Here is a 22,523-nt window from a genome sequence, read left to right as displayed (position 1 = left end):
TAAAGTGGATAGATTTTACTGGTGCTAGGTTCTGTTGATGTGCGGTAATTTTTTAAAAAATATACACACACATTTGCATGTTAATTTAAAGGGTCCATCACCAACAAGTGTGTCTGCTCTGTGTGAACTGCAAAGTCAGCAGCACTTCAAGCAGATTTGGTGCCTGTGTAGTCCTCCTTTGATTGGCTGGGATTGTTGTGCAAAGCCATGAGTTCAGGAACAGAGGCAGGTTCTCGGGGCTGGCATAAAGAATTCTTGTGTAGGAGGAGGGAGATTGTTTGCCTGTGAGATGTCTCTTTGTATTGCAGTTGGCACAGAACAGGTGTATGATCTAGGAGAGGGAGCATTCCCATCTGCACTAAAAAGCTAAAAATCAATGGCACTCTTGCCAATATGCAACTGTCTCTTGAGACAGATGGCTTCAAAGCAGATGCTCTGGAAGTAATTATGCCAGCTACTTTTGGCAAAAGTAAAACCCTGAAACAGGTTCAGCAGTCAGGAAGTAAATCTGACTGCAAAGATCTCAAACATTCACTTGCGTTAAATTTATGTTGTGGCACCTTCTTCTGCCACAGTGGGTTCAATCATCTGAAAAGCCACACAGGATATTTTACTGCTGTACTATTCAAATACAGAACAGGGGGAAAATATTAGCTCTGTGCATTCAACACCTTATTTTGCAGGTGCTACCTGGATACTTATCCCTGGATAAATTGCCTTTTCGTAGGTTTATTTTTCTTTTCCCTAAGTCCCAACTCCCTGTCCTTGAATGACATTCTCATCCACTTTTGCATTGCCCCACAACTAGCTGCCCCTCCCCAGGCACTTTTCACCGTATCTATAGAAAAAAGTAGCATTTTTGCATTTGTCCCCTCCCACACTGGGTTTGCCAACCCCTCTGATATTGTTGTGAAATCTCTAAGAATTACAGATTAATTTCCTGAACATTCTCCAGCAACTGGGGAGGAAAATCATTGGGGGATTTTTTATATATAAGATATGTTTCTATATATTTTATAATTATTTTTATTTATTAGTCCCAAAAATAATGGTGGTTAATAAAGACTGAATCAAGAATTGTCTAATCAGGTAGTGAAGCATCTGTTTTGCTAGTCAATTTTGAGAGAAGGTAATATTCTTTGGAATAACGTTTCAGGTCATCAGTGGTGGAAGTGTGAGGGCAGGCTTTTGTTTTACTTCCAAGATTCTCCAAAATGTAAATTTTCCATCATGGTCAGACTTTCTTTGGGATATTGGAGTAAGACCCAATCTCTGCACAAGCAAGACTAAAAGGTCTTGCCTTGTGTAGTGTTTGTGTATTTCCATAAGGTCAGGTTTTAAAATGGTACTGCCAGAAACCATTAACTTAGGTGCTGCAGGTGGAGAATAGAAGAAATCTGAGAAGGATGATCAATGAAAATGCTCTTTAAAACCGTCCTAGATCAGGATTAGAGCCTATTGCAGTCCAATGATAGTGTGCAAATGTGTGGATTTTAAAATAACTCCCATAAATAAAGAGCAAGCACAATTAATTTTGTTGATTAATAGAGATGTGTGAAATATGTTATGTTCCTATGAATTCCATCTTCCTCAGCTGCATCATTTATTCATTTTCATTTTTGTATACTGTTGAAGTCTCTCCATAAATTCTCTGCTCCTAAACAACTCAGTGATGAAAACTAGTTCAACATTTCGGGGAGTTTTAGAGATACTATTACCTGAAGAATAACTACAGTAGAAAGGATGATTTGCATTAGTCTATGCTATGATATAAAAATAGCAAGAAAGGCAAAATCTACAGAAGCTGCCTTACCGGAAACCTGCATTTGTGTAATAATCCATCAGGAGTCATTTTTGCAAAATTAATTGAGCTATGTTTGGCATTCCCACAATATAGGTTAACACAGAATGACAACATGGGAAGAGATGGTTCTCTCCAATGAGTCCATGTTGGTGGTTATTCCCCACATGATAATTATTACAAACCCCTTTGCCTGCTGAGTACACATATCCTCCATTCCTATTTTTCTTCAACTGTTCTACTGAGCCTATTCTTAATAGGTCACAAATCCCAAAGATCTGTCCCGACATTTTGTTTTGAAAACATTTAAAATTTGTTAGGGGATTCCATTATTTTGGGGGTGGTGGTGGGGTTGGGTAGGAAGAGGCCAGCTGCAACCCTGATTGACCACACCCAGGGATCCTTGGGATCTCCCCCTGACCCCATCATCTTCAGCTGTGTAGGATGTGCAAGATTCATCATCATTTTGGGGAACTGCACCAATTATTATAAATTGCTTCCATTAGTTAAGAGATGGCACATGTACTTTTCAGGGCAATACTCAACCAAACCCACACAATGTCATTTTCATGACCTGGAGTAAAAGCAGTCTGCATTGTGCAGGAGCGTTAGAAATAATAGTGGGTGTAGGTGCAAATTAGTTTGGAATCAGACTGAGTAATAGAGAATCTCTGCACAACACTCATGATTTTAATGTCAAGGGAAACCTTTGGATGTTTGATGTAAAAGGATACAGTTGAGCTTCAGTGGATGTGAGTGGCTATATGAGATCAGACAATGTGAGCTGACCAGCTAAATCCAGCAGACAACAGAAGGATATCAGAAGTGTCTCTCAACAAGAAACTTAAAATATTACAGCACAAAGTATTAAAAGAAGATAAAGAATATTGGCTGGAGATCTTAGAGGACATAAATGACTGTTCCAGACTGATGTTGTAATGCGATGTCTGCACCATTTTCAATTGTGGATCTAGTGGGAGATGGAACTGAGGCCAAGCTTGACTGTTTGGGTGAGTGGCAGGCGATTGTGGCTCAGGAATGGTCAGCTCTTGTTGGGGTTTGTGGTGTGGTCAGAGTATGTGGAGGGTTTAGGGAATGGAGGGATGACAGCTTGTGTCAGGGAATGGGAGGTCAGGGAAAACAAGGATCTGTGCCTTGCTTCAGGGTAGATGAGAGAAGGATTGGGGCTTTTCTTTCAACCAGAATGGCCACAATGGGCAGTACTGCCTCCTTCCATATCCATGTTTTCCCATGTTTCTGATTCTCTGATTGAAGAAGGAGCCCAAAATCTGACAGACGAACATTTGCAGTTTGGGGAGGTTGACCAGAATTGCGGGCAATGATCAGTTGAAGACTAGGGAGGGAGGCCATGATGGAAGCAGTGGAGGAATGGAAATCAACGGGCTGTGGGTGATCATGGAAGTTGGGTGATTGGAAGGATCAGATGGTCAGGCCTGAGCCTCAGTGGTTCAGGACTGAGATGAGGGAGTGATGGTGATGTTGATAGTGGAGGGTGGGGTGCTGATGGGCAGAAGGAGGCAAGGTAGGTAAGGTTCTTACCTGCATTGGATTCCAATCCAGCACTGAGTTGGGAAAACCTAGTTGTCCTTGGAGAGATCAACAGTGATCTCTCCCAGAAAACTTAGTCTAAGTTCCCCTGTACTGTGCATAGCTCCAAAGGGAGTGATGCAGGAAGAACAACGTAATCCTGTGAACCGCTGATATGGAAACTGCATTGGAGTGCAAAGGTGATTCACTCCAGAGTGACATGAAATGTCCTGGCAGACATGTCTGTTGGGACTCAGCCAGCTCGATCTGCGGTAGCGCTGCAGAACCGCTCTTGGTAATGGAAATTGAAGTTCACCACCTGGAGTGCCTTCTGTGTCCTTGCTATTTTAAGTGTTTCTTCCAAGCATTGGTCAACATGGAAGAACACTGATTCATCAACGTAGGTACATGGTAATCAGGAGGAGGTTTCCTTGCCCATGTTTGATCTGACGCCATGAGACTTCAAGGGGTCTGGAGCTGATGTTGAGGACTCCAAGGGTTACTCTCTCCCACCTGCAGACTACTGTGCTGTCAACTTTGGTTGTTGTGTCCTGCCAATGGGACAAGATACACCAAGGATTGCAGCGGAGGGGTCTGGCACATTGTCTATAAGATATGATTCTGTGTGTACGACTATATCAGGCTGGCGTTGGACTAGCCTGAGGGACAGCTGTCCCAACCTGGATAACAGTCCCCAGGTGTTTGTAAGGAGAACTTTGCAAGGTGGACGAGGCAGGGAGCATATTGGCCATGACTGATTTGGTGCCTTGTTCAATGTAGGATGGTCCATACAGTTTTATTCCTTCTCTGTTTAAACATAGTGAAACTAGTATGACTGAGTGGTTTGCTGGCCCACTACTGAGGGGAGTTAAAAGTAAATTATACGGGGTGGGTCTGGAGTCACAGGAGGGCCACACCAAGTAAGAATGCAAGATTTGCTTCTCTGAAGGATACTACTAGGCCTCTATGATTTTTATGACAATCCAGTTGTTTTCCATGGACATAATTAGTATAAAGGCTTGGTGCATTATTTTTCTCTAAGTTATAAACTGAATTTCAATTCCACAGCTGCTGTGCTGAGATATGAACTCGGTTCTCTGAATTGTTAGTCCAGGTCTCTGGATTACTAACCTGGTAATTTAGTAACTGTTAGCATCACTGCCACAGTTGTCAATGATTATGGTTACATAATTTCATTGCTGAAGCCTCCAGAGACTCTCCATTGCCTCTGGGGAGAAACTACTTGTCTGCATGTAGTAGAGAAGTGCTGCTTTGTGTAATGTAAGATCTTTCATACATAAGGTACCTTTGTCTCTGTTTAAAAAAAGCTACTCTTCAGTATCTTAGTGAGCGAATGAGAGAAAGTTATTGAGACAGATATTTCTGCACAGTTTTGGGAGGCAAACTGAAAGGATCACCCAGAACTCCTTGTCTACTTTCTGGCAGCTATCTATTGCTTAGCACCTAAATAAACTTGAGTGCAGATCTCAAGTACATTATTACTACCAGGAAGATACGCATGAAAGTTTTGAAAAAAAAATTCAACAAAATCTTAAAATTCACATTTTACAGCCAATGCCAATCATAAAAAAGTCATAATTTACATTCTCCATACAATTTACTTATATTATAATTTTCTTACTTTATGCTATGCAGGGAGGATTTTATAAAATAATTACAGTGATGATTTACTCCAAATGTGTAATAAAAGCCATTGCAATTTGCTGATTTTCTCTTTCAAAGGGAAAACATGTAGCATCAGGGTAACTTCCCCAAATCACATTTAAATATAAAATATTAACAAAATAGGAAATGATTTAAAATACCTTAGCTGACTGCAGCAGAATAAATGATTCAGGTGCTTAAACATAATATATAATTAAAAATCTTGCTTTGTGTATTTAAATATTTAATGAGGCTTAAACCATGCTGAAGACTTCCTCAGCTGCTAATATTACTAAAGTTCAATGAGACCAATTGATCATGCATGCAGAGATACAGGTTGACTCAAACCGCCTTTGTTTCCATCAGGATTGTACATTAGCTTTTTATGGGGGTTGACAACTTTTCTCTGTATTGTTAACCTGTGATTGGAAGCCTACACAGAATAGTAGCACTCCTGAGTGTTAAAGGTCAGAGAGATTTAGACTGCAAGCACCCCTAATATCAGAAGCATAAGGCACACTGGTTTAACAATACAATTGGTCTCGCCCTCCAAGAGATATTTCCCTCTGTCATACTTATCCCTATCTTTGCTAATCCTGAAAACTAACCTTTTTCTCTCTTTCCTAGTTCTGATGAAGGGTGCTGGTTGTGAAACATTGACTCTTTTCCCCTTTCCACAGATGCTCTCCATTCTCCTGACTGTTTCCAGAATTTGCTGCTTTACCTCAGATTTCCAGCATCTGCAGTTTATTTGATTTCCATTATCTATGTAATTGCTTTTGTTTCATCTGAAATGAGAGAAGCCTGCCAGACCTGAGCCAGCCTAATAATTATTACATTACACTCTCTCTTTTCCTTCCCTGTATTTGTCATTAATTTTCTCTACTATCCTTATTTGAAGTCATTGACTTCAAATGGGCCCTGATGCCCAGTGTTGGCTCAGGGGCATTTTATGCAGATGAGCAATGAACTGCTGAAAAGTGTGCTTTACTTCCCAAGGTTTAGGTACTTAATCAAATTATTACAGGTACAAAAAAAGCCAGAACTAATCAAAAAAGAAATCACTTTCAATGAAAACTACACACACTGATGATTTTAAACTCTGAATCTAGTCACACACATTAAGATCAACAACTGCAGTTCCAGTACTCAGAATCTAGGAATCTGCCTCTAAAAATCAATAAAACACAGGCTATTCAGATTTTCTGGTCTGTTTAATTTCCTGCAGTTTCTTATTCTCCACAGCTCTATCATAACCTTGACTATCACTTGGCTGGCTAAGTGTCTGTAAAGTCATGTGATGTATAGGAAATGAATGTGATTGCAGAAAAGGCTTGGTTGGCTGGGCTTCTGCCAGTAAGTCTAAAAGAAATCGACTAAACAAATTCACCCTGCAGAAAACTGAAGTGAATAGCACTTCCATTTGTTATTGTTTATATAAATAAAACATGGCAAGGGGTCAACACTGATTGTCGTTAATGTTGCAAAATTGGCTCATGGCAAATTAACGGCCACTACACTCTGCTAATTTTTCTTTCCAAAAGTCCATGTAATAGAAACTTCAAAACATATTACTATGAAACACCTTGAAATGTACAATATGATAAGGTACTACAGATTTGTTCATCTGTTCATGCAGTCTAATCTAAAGTGAGAATATAATTCAAAAACCAATGCATACACTTCCTTCTTATGACATATATGGCAATGTTCATTGGTGCCATTTTTTTAATAATTAGGATCTTTTCTGTTGACAGATTAACCTTGTGCTCTGTTTCCTGCAAACATGGTGGGATTTCAGATTTAACAATTATGGTACAGTTCCTGCAAATAATTACATTACATGGGGGTGGGGTTGGGGGGGGGAAGATTATTCAGATCATCCAGTCATCTGGGATAGGTAAGTTCTGAGGAAGGTTGATGAGGGGAGGGTAGTAGACACAGTATATATGGATTTCAGTAAGGCTTTTGATAAGGTTCCACATGGTACGCTGCTCTGGAGGGTTAGATTGCAAACTGGATACAACATTGGCTGGATGGTGGAAAACAGAGGGTGAGGTGGAAACAGAGGACTGGAGGTCTGTGACTAGTGATGTGCCCCAGGGGTCAGTCCTGGGCCTGTTGTTATTTGTCATCTATATTTACGATTTGGATGAGAACATATGAGGAATAGTTAATAAGTTTGCATATGACACTAAAATAGGTGGTTTTGTAGTCATTGAAGTGAAGTATTAAGAATTGCAGTGGGATTGTGATCAGCTGGGTAGGTGGGCTGAGGAACGGCAAACGGAATTTAATTCAGATGAGCAAAGTGTTACATTTTGGAAGGACAAATCAAAGTAGGACTTTTACATTGAATAGAAGGGCACTGGGTATTGTTGTAGAACAGAGGGACTTTGGACTACAGGTGCATATTTCCCTTAAACTGGAGTCACAGGTAGATAGGGCAGTGAAGAAGGCTTTTGGCATGCTGGCCTTCATCAGTCAGGGCATTGAATATAAAAGTTAAGAGGTTATGTTGTGATTGTACAAGAATTTGATGAGGCCACACTTGGAGTACTGAGTTCAGTTGGTCACCCTGTTAAAGGAAGGATGTGATTAAACTGGAAAGAGTGTGTAAAAAAAATTACAAGGATGTTGCCAGGACTTGAGGGACTGAGTCATAGGGAGAGATTATATAGACTGAGGGGTGATCTCATATAAAATTATGAGGGGCACAGATAGGTGAATGATCTGTTTTCCAGGGTTGGGGAATTGAAAACTAGCGGATATAGTTTTAAGGTTAGAGGTGAAAGGTTTAATAAGAACCTGAGGGGAAACTTTTTCCACAGCGGGTGGTAGATATATGCAATAAGAACCTGAGGGGAAACTCTTCTACACAGCAGGTGGTAGATATATGCAACCAGCTGTCAGAGAAAGTAGTTGAGGCGGATATATTAGATACATTTAAGAAGTATGTGGACAGGTACATGGATGACAAGAATTTAGAGGGATATGGGCCAAGTTCTGGGAAATAGGATTAGCTTAAATATACACCTTGGTCGGCATGGACCTTTTCTGTGCTGTACAACTCTGTGACTCTATGACCATTCTACTGCAACACAAGAGAAATGTCTGTTTCAACAACACATTTTTTGTAATTCTATTACAGTTATTATTAGCTTGGCATACTGTACAAGATCCAATGCCTTATAAGAATGTCAATTAATAAGAAGAGTTAACTCCAATGTTTAGATGCATCTTTCTTTTAGATGCCCTGAGCATGATTTTGAAACTATACAGGCAGGGAGATGCGCCTGTGATGAAACATTTGGACTTGTGTGAGAGTTGCCTGCGGCGAATAACTTGGTCTCTGATTCCCCTCTCCTACTGCTCCTTGCTGAGAAAAAAAAACTGCTCATCTCTGAGCTCAAAATTTATCTGAGCTCAGAACAACTCTGAGCTGAAAATTTATCAAAGTGAATTGGGGAAAATAAGGGAAAGTTTATACCTGGCTAATAAATCGCATGACATTGATATGCCAGCAGTTGTACTAATGTAGTTCTTTAATTATTTAATATATTCATTATACAGAGTTTTCAGTCCTCAAAAATGCAAGGATCAGTTCTGAGATTCATGAGAAGTGGGAAGAGTGCTTTATTCATTCTGCCAATATATAGATAACTTTCTTATGTTCTGTCGTGGTTGAATCATGCCGGCTGTGGCCAAGAGTTCTCAAAGGAACTGCTGGCACTTACTTTGAATTATTTTTCAAGGATTTTCCTTGCAAATTCTGGGTAAATGCAACAAGTTCATGATCCCCTACTGATCACTATATGTCCGACATCAGAGTGCAGTAAGGAAAATTAAGCCGAGGATGTTTAGGAATTCGATATATGTCAGGAAATCCTAAATTTGGCAGTGTATATGCAGAGAAATTCCAGCAGTCCTGCATGGGAAGCCAAAGTTGTGGCACAAAAAATCCTTTTATTTCATTAAACTTAATATCTGAAGCATGTCAATAGAAGATTATGGTCAGCAGTTTTGATTTCACTCTTTCTGAGCACCACACTATTCCTTTTTACGGTATCTATATTATCATTCTCCCAGTACACTTTCTCTTACATTGCACAATAGATCGGAGGATTTAAATTACTTTACATTTCAGGAACCCAATTTATATATAAAGACACATTTTGACCGCATCTTGTGAAGCATAAATTCATCTTTCCAATTGCTATTTTGAATGGGCTTCTGAGTTTCAAAAACCATGGTGTCTAATTCTGGAAAATCAACCTGTTGGTCTTTATTTGGATTTTTAAGTGGTCACAAACCACAGTTTTGGAGCTTAATTGAGTTATTTGGGATGAAAAACATTTTAGTGCTAAATTAGTTTATGCAGCTAACTGCCCAGGGATCACTAGCTTATATTTGCTGTCCCTGTAGGTTGCATGAGCTTTTTTGGACAAATCTTAACATGTGAGTGGCAATTTCACTTAAGAAAATCCACTTTAAATTATATTTTGGAGGTTTATGAAAAGTATGTGAAATCTGTTTACCGTTACTGGCTCGCTGCTTTATCGTCAACATTTCCTCTCCTGACAACCTTGCCTTCTTCATGGCGGAAGTAGCTCTTGGACATCCTGACAGGCTGGATACATAGAAACGGAGGAAAGTGAAACAAATTAATTGAATATGATTACAACAATGGGACAGAAATGTATACTGACGTAAACATTTTCATTCAGCTTCTACATTTAGTGGGCTGTTCATGATTTATCAAAATTGACATTTTTTATAAAAGCAGAACACTGGAAGAACACAGCAAGTTAGATGCTGCTTGACCTGCTGATATTTTTCCAGCTTTTTGTTGCAGATTCCAGCATCTGTAGTCTCTTTTGTCTTCATATAAAGTTTATAACTGCATCAAAAAATCATTACTGCATACGACATAATTAAAATAATTATGACAGAATGACATCTGAATAGTAGTTTTTGTTCCAAAAGTACTGTTAATTATTTTTGCTCACTCTTGGAGTTTTAAAAATTCATTTTCTTTAAAAACTATGAGGAAATTAATACTTCATATAATTTAGCACTCTTCGTTGTCTTCATTATTCAGATTTGTATTTAAACAACATACATTTTCAGTTATTTGAACTTTTACATACACTTATTTACTTGTTTGAATGCTGCTCCTATAACACATTAGTGCAAATGGCCTGATGTACAATGAGCACAAACACAAACTCATCAGGCTGGCAAATGATTTATGGTTACCATTATGGATAATTATTATCTTACCAATACTTAAACTGTTTTGTCATACACTAAACCATACTAAATTACCCTAATCAAAATAATACTTCAACATGCTGAAAACGCATCTTAAACTGCAGATTAGTCCAGAATTTGCATTGGTGATGTATACTGTATTAAATTGCAAATCATCCAGCAATTTATGGTGAGGAAGAGATAACATAGAGGAAAAAAATGCCTTTGCTAAATATGTGTCTGTGACTCTCAGTCAACTGTTGTTATACTCACTGGCAAAGACTGGCTTCAATATAACCAAGTTTTTGAAGGTGAGTAAAACCTTTAGCCAATACTCTTGCCCCTCTTTAGTTCTGGTGACTGAAAAGAATTTTTTTCTCCCCAACCTCTCTTGCCCACACATTGAATAAATGAAAACCTAAATTCTCATTCCTCCATGAACTTTTTTTGCAGGTTCTGAAAACATCAACTCTTAACTTTTTAATTATTTTTCTTAGATGTCCCTTTTCCTATTTCTTTATTTCACGTTCTCTCTCTTTGTTCTTTCCCTATTTGTATTTCTTATTCTGTATTTGGTTTGTTATTGAAGATACCTACTCTCATTTGCCTTCTTTGATCTTCCAAGGTTCATTTCCCAAATTTTAAACCAAATTGGTTCAGATTATATACAGTTTGTCCCACAGTTTACCAGTTCCTTGTTGCTCTTCCCATGCTGCTCTCAGCTCATAACCACAGCTGCTTTATGGGCAAAAATATTTCGAGTTTAAGAATAGAACACATGTACAGCACAGGAACAGGCCCTTTGGCCCATGATGTTATGCTGAACTAATTAAGCTAATGACACCTAATCCCTTCTGCCTGCATATGGTCCATATCCTTCCATTCTCTGCATATTCACGTGCCTTTCTAAGAGCCTCTTAAACACCTCTATTGTATCTGCCACCACCACCCCTGGCAGTGCACTCCAGGCACCCACCACTCTGTATAAAAAACTTACCCCACACATCTGCTTTGAACTTACCCCCTCTCACCTTAAGTGCGTGCCTTCTCGTATTAGACATTTTGACCCTGGGAAAAAGATATCAGCTCTCTGTCTATGCCTCTCAAAATTTTATAAATTTCTATCAGGTCTTCCCTCAGCCTCTGCCACTCTAGAGAAAATAACCCTAGTTTGTACAACCTCTCCTTATAGCACATGCCCTCTAATCCAGGCAGCATCCTGGTAAACCTCTTCTACACCCTGTCCATAGCCTCCACATCCTTCCTACAATGGGGCAACCAGAATTGAATGTAATACTCCATATGTGGCCTAACCAGAGTTTTATAAAGCTGCAACAAGGTTCTGACTCTTGAACTCAGTGCCTTGACTAATAAAGGCAAGCATGTCCCACGCCTTCTTTACCACCCTATCCACATGTGCTACCACTTTCTGGCACTTTCAGGAATGCCAGAAGAAATCTAAAAGGGCACACTAAGTTATCATGCTCCAGCAAAATAATAGCCAACATGTTTCCTATTGCATAACCTGAGGCCAATTTCTGTGGAAAACCTAAGCAATTTCTATGGTATTGTTACATTCATGCTGTGAAAGGTTTTGCATGGTTGTACACCTCAGAACTAATGAATGATTTTGAAACACCATTTTAACCATTGTCTAATATATGAAATATTTTCCATCTATGGGAATTTCAGATCTACAGAATCTATTGTCAACATTTATTCCATTAAAAGTTTCTATGTCCAAAGCTATAATGGAAACTGTCCATATGGATTCCTGGCTGTGTTAATGTTTTACCACTGTAGTCTTACACCACTATCTACATACTCTGAATTGTACAGCCAATTCTGTTTCAACCCATCCAAATACCACCAGTTTTGCTGTTTATCCAAACATTACATAAGTTTGGAAACATTTCATTAATCTGCACAACCAATTGTTGCTAACTTCTCTAGACCAACTAAGCCCACAACTTCAAACCCTGCTCTGCCTGAAGATTATATGTAGCTGTGATACCTGGTTTATTAATTGCTATAATAAGTATTTTCAAGAATATTGGACATAACAGCATTTTTTTGTTTCATGAAATAAAACATTCAAGGGCAGTTTATTGTGCTGACCACTGCCAAATTGCTTATGGTATTTGGCAGGGAAAGTATTTCACAGGGGAAGAAAAGCTCCACTGGACTCTCTCACAGTTAGGATTGCCAGTCTGGTCAAACAGATTCCTGGAAGTTTAATCACATGACATTTTGCCCTTAATAATACAATTCAGATAAACTGCCTTTTCTCCACTTAGGTAAAAAAAAACTTTGATTAAAATGAAAATCTAAAATATGTAATTTTTTCCATGTCCTTTTAATTTTCCTCCCAGCTTATGTGTGGCAATGTCAAGGACATTAACCTTTAATTGTTAAAGACTCGAGGGCAATCCTAGGAGTTGGCAGCCCTTCATTCTATGCAACATGCGTAAGGAGGGATGGCTCAAAGCAAATTTTGAAGGTGCCAAATGGTTAGTATTATATCTATTCTGGAAATGTAAAAGACATTTGCAGCATTTAGTCACAGTTTCAAGAAACTGTTACCTGATTTCTCACCTGCGATGGGTAAGGAAACTGCCGCTTACATGTCCCGAACCATCACATCCTGGAGTTGGACAGGACATGCCTTCTGTTTTCCCAGACTTCCACGAGAATTGTGAGCCATTGAGGTAACCGTCCTTTTGCCTCTTGGCGGCTAAGGGGCACCCTGATGCGCTGCGATGAGATGCATACTTCCCAGTCACATGTCCTTGGCCATCACACCCAGGAACTGGACATCTGCGGAAGCAATGCAGCAAACATCATCCTTAACTAATTATGCATAAGTAAAATCCACAGAACGAAATAATGTTTCAAAAACAATAAAATGAGTTTGTTATGTTTCTGATATAAAGGCTAATGTCCTTGAGAGTACAGGCTATAAAAGTAGTAAGGTGGATGGGCTAAAGTGCAAGAAGCATCAGGAATAAGGGAGATGAGCTGAGAGCTTGGATAAGTACATGGGACTACGATATTGTGGCTGTTACAGAGACATGGCTGACATCAGGGCAGGAATGGATATTGAATATTCCTGGTTTTCAGTGTTTTAAAAGGGATAGGGAGGAGGGGAGAAGAGGAGGAGGGGTGGCGATACTGGTCAGGGACACTCTTACAGCTGCAGGGAGGGTACATAATGTAGAAGGATCCTCTCTAGAGTCAATATGGGTGGAAGTTAGGAACAAGAAAGGAGCAGTTACCCTCCTGGGAGTATTCTATAGGCCCCCCGGTAGCAGTAGGGATACTGAGGAGCAGATTGGGAGGCAGATTTTGGAAAGATGCAAAAATAACAGTGTTATTATAATGGGAGACTTCAACTTTCCAAATATTGATTGGCATCTACTTAGTGCCAAAGGTTTAGACGGGGCGGAGTTTGTTAAGTGTATCCAGGACGGATTCCTGACACAGTATGTTGACAGGCCGACCAGAGGGAATGCCATATTAGATCTAGTTTTAGGTAATGAACTGGGACAGGTGACAGATCTATCGGTGGGTGAGCATTTGGGGGACAGTGACCATTGCTCCATAACCTTTAGAATTGTCATAAACAGGGATAGGAGCAAAGAGGATGGGAAGATATTTAATTGGGGAAAGGTGAATTATGAGGCTATAAGGCGAGAACTTGGGAGTGTAAATTGGGATGACATTTTCGAAGGGAAATGTACTATGGAGATGTGTTCGATGTTCAGGGATCTTTTGCAGGATGTTAGGGATAAATTTGTCCCGGTGAGGCAGAGAAGGAATGGCAGGGTGAAGGAACCATGAGTGACGAGAGAGGTGGAATAACTAGTTAGGAAGAAGAAGGCAGCATACATAAGGTGTAAGCAGCAAGGATCAGACAGGGCTCATGAGGAGTACGGAGTAGCAGGGAAGGAATTTAAGAAAGGGCTGAGGAGAACGAGAAGGGGACATGAAAAGGCTTTGGCGAGTAAGGTTAAGGAGAATCCCAAGGCTTTTTTCTCATACATGAAGAGCAGAAGGATGGCTAGAGTAAAGGTAGGTCCGATTAAAGACATAGGTGAGGGGATGTGCCTGGAAGCTGTGGAAGTGGGTGAGGTTCTCAATGAATACTTCTCTTCAGTATTCACCAAGGAGAGGGGTCTTGATGATGCTGAGGACAGTGTTGGTAAGGGTAATGTTCTAGAGTATGTAGATATCAAGAGAGAGCATGTGTTGGAGTTGTTAGAAAATATTAGGACAGATAAGTCCCCGGGGCCTGACGGAATATTCCCCAGGCTGCTTCGTGAGGCGAGGGAGGAGATTGCAGAACCATTGGTTAGGATCTTTGAGTCCTCGTTGTCATCGGGGATGGTACCGGAGGATTGGAGGGTGGCGAATGTTGTCCTTTTATTCAAAAAGGTAGTAGGGATAGTCCAGGGAATTACAGACTGGTGAGCCTTACGTCTGTGGTGGGTAAGCTGTTAGAAAGGATTCTAAGAGATAGGATCTATGAGCATTTAGAGAATCATTGACTGATTAGGGACAGCCAGCATGGCTTTGTGAAGGGAAGATCTTGCCTCACAAGCCTGATAGGGTTCTTTGAGGAGGTGACCAGGAAGATTGATGAGGGTTGTGCAATGGATATGGTCTACATGGATTTTAGTAAGGCGTTTGATAAGGTTCCGCATGGTAGGCTTTTTCAGAAGGTCAGAGGCCAAGGGATCCAGGGAGGCTTGGCAGTGTGGATTCAGAATTGGCTTGCCTGTAGAAAGCAGAGGGTTGTGGTGGAGGGAATGCATTCAGATTGGAGGGCTGTGACTCGTGGTGTCCCACAGGGATCGGTTCTGGGACCTCTACTTTTTGTGATATTTATTCATGACTTAGATGAGGGGGTGGAAGGGAGGGTTAGCAAGTTTTCAGATGACACAAAGATCGGTGGTGTTGTGGATAGTGTGGAGGGCTGTCGAAGCTTACAGAGGGATATTGATAGGATGCAGAGCTGGGCTGACAAGTGGCAGATGGAGTTCAATCCAGAGAAGTGTGAGGTAGTACACTTTGGAAGGACAAACTCCATGGCAGAGTACAAGATAAATGGCAGGATTTTGGGTAGTGTGGAGGAGCAGAGGGATCTGGGGTTTCATGTCTACAGATCACTGAAAGTCGCCTCGCAGGCAGATAGGGTAGTTAAGAAAGCTTATGGGATGTTAGCTTTCATAAGTCTTGGGATCGAGTTTAAGAGCCGTGAAGTAATGATGCAGCTTTACAAAACTCTGGTTAGGCCACACTTAGAATACTGTGTCCAGTTCTAGTCACCTCATAGGAAGGATGTGGAGGTGTTGGAAAGGGTGCAGAGGAGATTTACCAGGATGCTGCCTGGATTAGAGAGTATGGATTATGAGGAGAGACTAAAGGAGCTAGGGCTTTATTCATTGGAGAGTAGAAGCATGAGGGGAGACATGACAGAGGTATACAAGATATTAAGAGGAATGGATAGAGTGGACAGCCAGCGCCTCTTTCCCAGGGCACCAATGCTCAAAACAAGAGGGCATGGCTTTAAGGGAAGTTCAAGGGAGACGTCAGAGGGAGGTTTTTCACCCAGAGAGTGGTTGGTGCATAGAATGCGCTGCCTGGGGTGGTGGTGGAGGCTGATACATTGGTCAAGTTCAAGAGATTGTTAGATAAACATATGGAGGAATTTAAGATAGAGGGATATGTGGGAGGAAGGGGTTAGATAGTCTTAGGTGTGGTTTGAAGGGCGGCACAACATGGTGGGCCGAAGGGCCTATATTGTGCTGTACCGTTCTTCGGTTCTATGGTTCTATATGCCATCTTATGCATATTAACACCTTTCACCTTTATCTACTTGAAATAAACTTAGATGGTCTTAACCTAACATCTACTCCCACAGAGTCATAGAATAATATAGCACAGAACTGGGACCTTTGGTCCACCATTTTCATTCTGACCTTTTTGCTGATTTACACTAATTCCATTTGCCTACTGCATCATAGCTCCATTGCTCCTTAGCTCCATCACCCAAAATTGTCTGCAAACTGGCACAGAGTCACAATCACATCCAGCAACGCTTGATGTGAAATGAAAGAAATTGTATCAGCAAAAACAGGTGTGCGTCTCAGATGTTGATGCATATCATTGGAGAAATAATTGCCACCTTGCTTTGCTTATGGCTGGGGTATTCCTAACGTGCTTGATGTTGCCTCTGCGTGTCAGAAGCAGCAAATAAATGATCTATTTCCCACAACTTGAATCCCTTAGCTCGTTATGAACAAAATAACAGAAAAGTATTTTTCTGTAAACTAAAGGGTAAAATTGATCGACTTGCTAAAACCTTTAACATGCTCCTGCTGTGCTAAAGATGGAGCACAAGTGTGAAAGATTCCTAATGATAATTATCATTTCATTTGTAACACTGTCTTGAAGCAAAACACCAGAAAGTACATCTTACAATGTCTAGCTTATGATACTAAGCTTCACCCTCTGGGAGTGTGGTCTGGGGATATGACTGCAGAGATCAGGGAACCCAGCTGGGTTTCTTGTGGGACAATGTAAAATTATCCCTCAGGATGATGAAGCAAGTTGACAGCTGAAAGTAGTACTCACTGACATTCACAGAAGTGGAATGAATATATTTGAGGTATTTCTACTGTAAGTTAATCAAAACCCTTTTGCAGTTCAAAATAAAACATTCAAAGATAGGGTCAGTCACCTTCATATTGGTGATGATGAAAGCACCCAATGGAATAGTTAAAGAACTGACCTTTATATTACTTATAATTTATTACTGGTATTGCCTTACTTTGCTCTTATTAAACAAATGATTAAGCTTTATTATCCATTGATTAACAGAAAGTAATCGGAATTTGTGCTATCTGATCGATGTAATTTTTTTTACTTCATGTTCCCATTCTTTGGCGCATGTACTCCTTGCTTTGGAAAGGAAATCACTGCAAACAACCTTTAAAGCTTTATTAAAATAACCAGTACAGATGTCTTTACTAATTAAGACTGATCTCTACCAAATACCAGGCTAAACTTGTCCTGTAATTGCTGGAACATTTGGGCAGCAGTTTCAAGTTCATTCAATATAGTGGTGTGAAATTACCTGCTTCAGGTGGACTTATAGCCTGAGCCTGAAGTCAGTTATTGGTGCCTTTACATTCCACTTATACTATATACCTCTGTTGATGTGAATTTTCAATGGCTTTAAATTAACGTAAAGAACGCAGTTTAATTCATGAAACACAAGGAGCTGTGTGGCAAACCATTACTCTTGTGCTAAACTGGACTCACTTGATTGGCTCCTGATCCTCTTTATCATCTTTGCTCTGAGCAATTTTGATTCCACTTTTCTTTGCTCGCGGACAGCCTGAAAGACTACAAAAATATGTGCATCATAAATTACTCAATTCATATTGCAATTGCTCTTCATGACTCTCATAATATACCAGTAATAATGAATGACATGACACTGTTCAAATGTCCACTTTTCATATGTGAGTCTTAATAGTGAGTGTCAGCAGGACATCTTACTTTCAACCAGCATCCATGCATGATTCTATATCACCAGAGTGCAGTTGCAAGCTGAAGCCTCCTAACCAGCTGAGATAAGAAAACTTTATGTAAACCAAGGGACTTTGTACGTCCTGAGATTTTAAAGATTAGTGCTTTTCTTTCATTGCGTTAGTTATCACAGTTTCATGTTGTATATGACAAATGAACAAATGACTTTTGCTCTTTTGGATAATTACCCTGAAATAATAAATTACTGTGCTATCTTGCATGTAGATGCGCAGCAGTTGGAAAATGTTATTCCTATACCAGCAGGTGGTGCTCAAGTAAAGGAAATCTGGAGACTGCACCGCTGGACACAATTCCCTTGCAAGCATATCAAAACAAGCATTGTGGCAGAGATTCTGGGCATGTACAATTCACAGGAACTCCCGGTTACTTCCCTTAAGCATTCTGAGCTATTGTTATTGCCAAATTGTGCATGGATACTTTGAACAACAATATTTCATTTTTCTGTGAGACTGAAAATAAATTATTGTTCTGCATTACTGATAAATATATTTAATTGTTAAAACTCAAAGCACCAGCTTCCTGTTTTTACCATCAAATATTTATCCTCCTTCTCTCCTACAGAGAGTTTTCCAACTGAAATTGTAGGTGAACAACTAACTCCCAAACATCCGCAGTGTCAATTGTGATTTGTCTGGGAAATGATGCAGAAGAGCAGATTGGCTAATTTCACCCTCTGATCCTCTGGAGTAAATGATTAATTTTTGTGCAACACCTCCCCAGCATTGTAAATGTGTTATGAACTCAACAATAACTGCAAAGCACTTCATGAGTGTTTACAGCCGAACATTTTGCAACACCTGCCTGCTGCATTATCGTTTAGATTCATCGGTTCAGCATCAATGGACAGCAATCTCTATCAGCCCAGGACAGTGCTATCTGATGAGTATTCACAGGGCCTTGAAATTCAGTTCAGCCAGTGGTCTGTTTCCCTCCCCTGACCCCAGTCAGATAAGGGAGATCCTGCTGTTATTTCTAATACAGTAAACAAAATGCCTTTCAAGGACAGACACACAGTCCAGCAGGACCAATGTGAATGGGGGAGGTTGGAGGTGGTGGGAGGCAGGGGGATGTAACTGGAAAGCCAGAACGAGAGACTCCACAGTATAAAAAGATCCTGCTGGCAAGAGCACGCACGGAAGGATGGTAACTGGGGCCACTACACTCCTCACTTTTCCCTGTCTCCTATCCCTCATCAACCGTCACCCTTAATGACCATGAGCACATTAAGAACAAGCATGTCTGCACATGTGTATTATAGGTGTATATTTAAAATGTCCCTTCAAAACAACTCAAATGCAAATCTCTACACATAGGCCTACCTGATAGTCTAGTTCAGTGCAGACCAGATGATCTTTGAGGAGACTGGCAAATGGTAGACTCCTGAGTCCAAGGGGCCATGGTTGGTCTTGGGCCTGGGCAATTTCCCAATGCTTCCTCATAATGTGAGGAGAAAGGAACCTACCCAATGTTCCCTTGTCTGCATTTGCATCTTCCACTGCAGGGAAATGAAGTCCTTTCGTTTTAACCACAAAAACTCTCTCTGAATCAGTACCAGTGGTCACCAATTGGTGTAATAACTAGGATCATATGCCCAAGGAAAAAATGGTGCCAAGGAGCAGATCAGTTAATTTTATCCACTGATCCCCAAGGAAGATCAATGGGTGAAATTGGATACTCTGCTCTTCAGCACTAATCTCCAAGCAAATTACAATTGACACGGCGTACATCCATTTCATTTCTTTTGACAAAATCTCATCAAGAACCAATCAGTGAGTGCACTCCAGGTGATCCCACTGGCTGATGTCACCATGACAAGTCCTCATGTCCTTTCATGAGTGTGGATGATTTTTGAACTTCAGTTAGAATTTTAAAAAATACATTAGATAAATAAAACAGAACACATGAACACATTCAGAGTACTTAACATAGAACTTCAATCAATTGTAATGTTAAAGCATTCACCCTCATCTATTGAGTAATACTTAAAAGAACTTACCATGAACATGGGATTTTATTTGCCCATTTTAATTTAAAACTGGGTTAGTCCACATTTTTTTGGATTAGTTATAAGGTTAAAGTTACTGCCAGAAATCACAAAAAAAATTGTGGCAAGAAATTTCAGAACTGATTTTCGGAAAGAATGCAATGCTCCTTTGTTACAGTTTATCATGGTGTTGCTGACCCAGGATGAATACCTAAGAATTGGGTTTGTTTTGATATATGCATACTCTGTTGATGTATATTGGCAAATCTTCAAAAAACCAGGTTTTAGGAGTTCAATATTTTCATGAAATACGAAAATTGCAAGGAATGGATTACTTCAGTTTTAGCTTTCATAGAGTCATAGAGCAATACAGCACAGATACAGGCCCTTTGGTCCAACGAGTCCATGCCGATCATAGTGCCCACCCATCTAGTCCTAATTTCCTGTCGTTGATATTTCTCTTTTCCCCATCTTAAGCTGATGACATGCCATGTATCCTGTCAAGGTGAGAGTGTAGTTTGAAAGTCAATTCTCAGCATTTGCAATGTTAGCTGATAGGAGGTACACAAAACTGGGTGACTAAATGTGTCTTCTTCTTTCTCATTGACTCTCCATGTGGAGTCATGTTTTGCTTTACATGTTCTGTGATTGCTGGATTGGTATTAGGCATCACTTTTCCACGCAATGAAAGTTCAAGTGGAATCATGTGGAGAAATCATTTTTTGATCAATAAACAAATTGCTGGAGGAAGTCAGTGGGTTGAGCAATATCTGTGGAGGGAAAGGAATGGTCGACATTTCAGGTTGAGGCCCTGCATCAAGACTGAGAGAGTAAAGAGAGTACAGCCAATATTAAAGGGAGAAAGGGAAGGGGGAGGAGTGAGCCAGGCCCTGGTAGGTGATAGGTGGACCTAGGTGGAGTGAGGGATGATGGGCAGATGGAGTCACGTGGGGGAGAGGTGGGGTGGAGTTGGGAGACAGGCTGGGGGCGATAGGTGGAAAGAATCATGATGACTGGAACTTTACTATGTGCTACTGCCATACTAATCCCAGGTATTCCAACTTTCACATTTTAATTTAAACCATAAATGTACAACTTGTTTTGAACATCAGTAAAAATTCTAATTTCTTATTATATTATTGCCTAATGCAAGTACATATAGTATGATATTAGTTTATAGGTATTTGGAAACCTAAATCTGCCTGTAGAGATGATGGCGACTGGTAACATGATCCACTAATATTCCAAAGTCAGGTAAGCCATGGAAGAGGCGAGGATTTAACAGACTAGCCAATGAAAGTCAGTATAATTGAAGTTACATAATGAGAACAAAGATCAAACACTTCTCCAGCTGTTTCCCTCCAAGCAATCTCTTCAGGATCTGCAAGGGTACTCTCACACGCATCTAACTGAGTGACTTGAGACTATGATTGCTCAGATTTGCCCCAAAATGATGGAAGAGGAAACAAAAACTAAAGGAACAGTTATACCCTAATACATCAAGGGAAGCTGGCATAGTGATTAAAACAGTGATAAATATGATGTAGAATGTTTGCAGCAGAGGAGAGAAAACCATTGTTAAATGTTAAATGGTCAATGACACTGAAAGGAAACGGGGCAATATTTCTGCTCCCACACAAAGTACAAATCAGCAACTTTGCAGAGCAGAACAGTGGTGAGTGAGTTCCATTGAACAAGCAAGGAAATAGACAAACACAAATTACACTACAAAGGAGCAACTCAATGGCAGCAGCTTAAAAGTAATTAAATGAGCCATTGTAAATTTGTATATATTGGGTTTAGAATGCTTGCGAGTTCAGAAACAGATCAGGAATATTTTTCATCAAGGCTTCCAAGCTAAGAAGGGATACACAGAGAGCTAGAAGTTATTTTCGCTGAAGAAAATAAAATTAAGAGCAGACAATGCAAATCATTAAGATGCTGGCAGACATGACTAATGTAAATGTAAATAGGTTATTTAAATTGGACGGTGAATTTAAAATGAATCACCCTCAGGAGAGTCCAGGTTTGAGAAGATATTGGAGCTGAGAATTTGTAGTCATCTTATGCACTCATAATAATGCTGATAGCCTATATTGTTTAAGTTATTTATTCAGGAGACGTAGACATTTTTAAGTCCATGATTTATATCACATTGCTGATTGCCCTGGAGAGGATGGTAGAGAACTGCTTTCTGAACAGCTTCAGTTCCTCTGGTGAAGAAACTTCTGAAGTTCCAGGAGTTTGACCTAAAAACAATTGAAAACTACAGCACTTGGGCTGAAATTGGGGTTGAAGCCTCTGTCTATCATGGACATAACATTTTCCCCTTTCTGCAGTTCTCTGTGATGTTTGGCGATGGGCATCTGGTGAAAACTGGGGAACCAAGCCACTGAACAGCTGTGAGCTCCACTCGAGGGTCCACCCCACAGATTTAAGTTCTTGTGTAGTTTTTAATGGTAAAGTGGCCTCAAGACCATCACGATACAGCTTTGCACTATCCTACAGTTAAATGCACTGGCATCCTCTTTGCTTGCAGTGCAGCAGTTCACCAATGTCATGCAAAATGGAAAACGTTTCTCTGATACTGAAACATCTGGCAGCATTAATTGTGGAGGTTTCTGGTCAATAAATCCCAACACAAGGCCTGGGATG

General features: G+C 40.2%; 1 protein-coding gene across 17 annotated transcripts in view; it reads right to left on the bottom strand.

Moving 5' to 3' along the window:
* The window catches only part of LOC127574826 (myelin transcription factor 1-like protein), a 372,272-nt gene that overhangs the window by 25,335 nt on the left and 324,414 nt on the right, over positions 1-22,523 (bottom strand). For all 17 annotated transcript variants that reach the window (XM_052024235.1, XM_052024239.1, XM_052024230.1 and 14 more), the window contains 3 exons: positions 17,594-17,677; positions 12,863-13,084; positions 9,553-9,644 (listed from right to left, as the gene is read on the bottom strand). In XM_052024235.1, coding sequence (XP_051880195.1) covers positions 9,553-9,644; positions 12,863-13,084; positions 17,594-17,677 — 398 coding nt within the window. The remainder of the gene's footprint in view (positions 1-9,552; positions 9,645-12,862; positions 13,085-17,593; positions 17,678-22,523) is intronic.

This window comes from Pristis pectinata, chromosome 10, assembly GCF_009764475.1.
Source record: "Pristis pectinata isolate sPriPec2 chromosome 10, sPriPec2.1.pri, whole genome shotgun sequence".
Classification (NCBI taxonomy): domain Eukaryota; kingdom Metazoa; phylum Chordata; class Chondrichthyes; order Rhinopristiformes; family Pristidae; genus Pristis; species Pristis pectinata.
The sequence above is the reverse complement of the archived record's forward strand: the minus strand, read 5'-3'. Positions and strand labels throughout refer to the sequence as shown.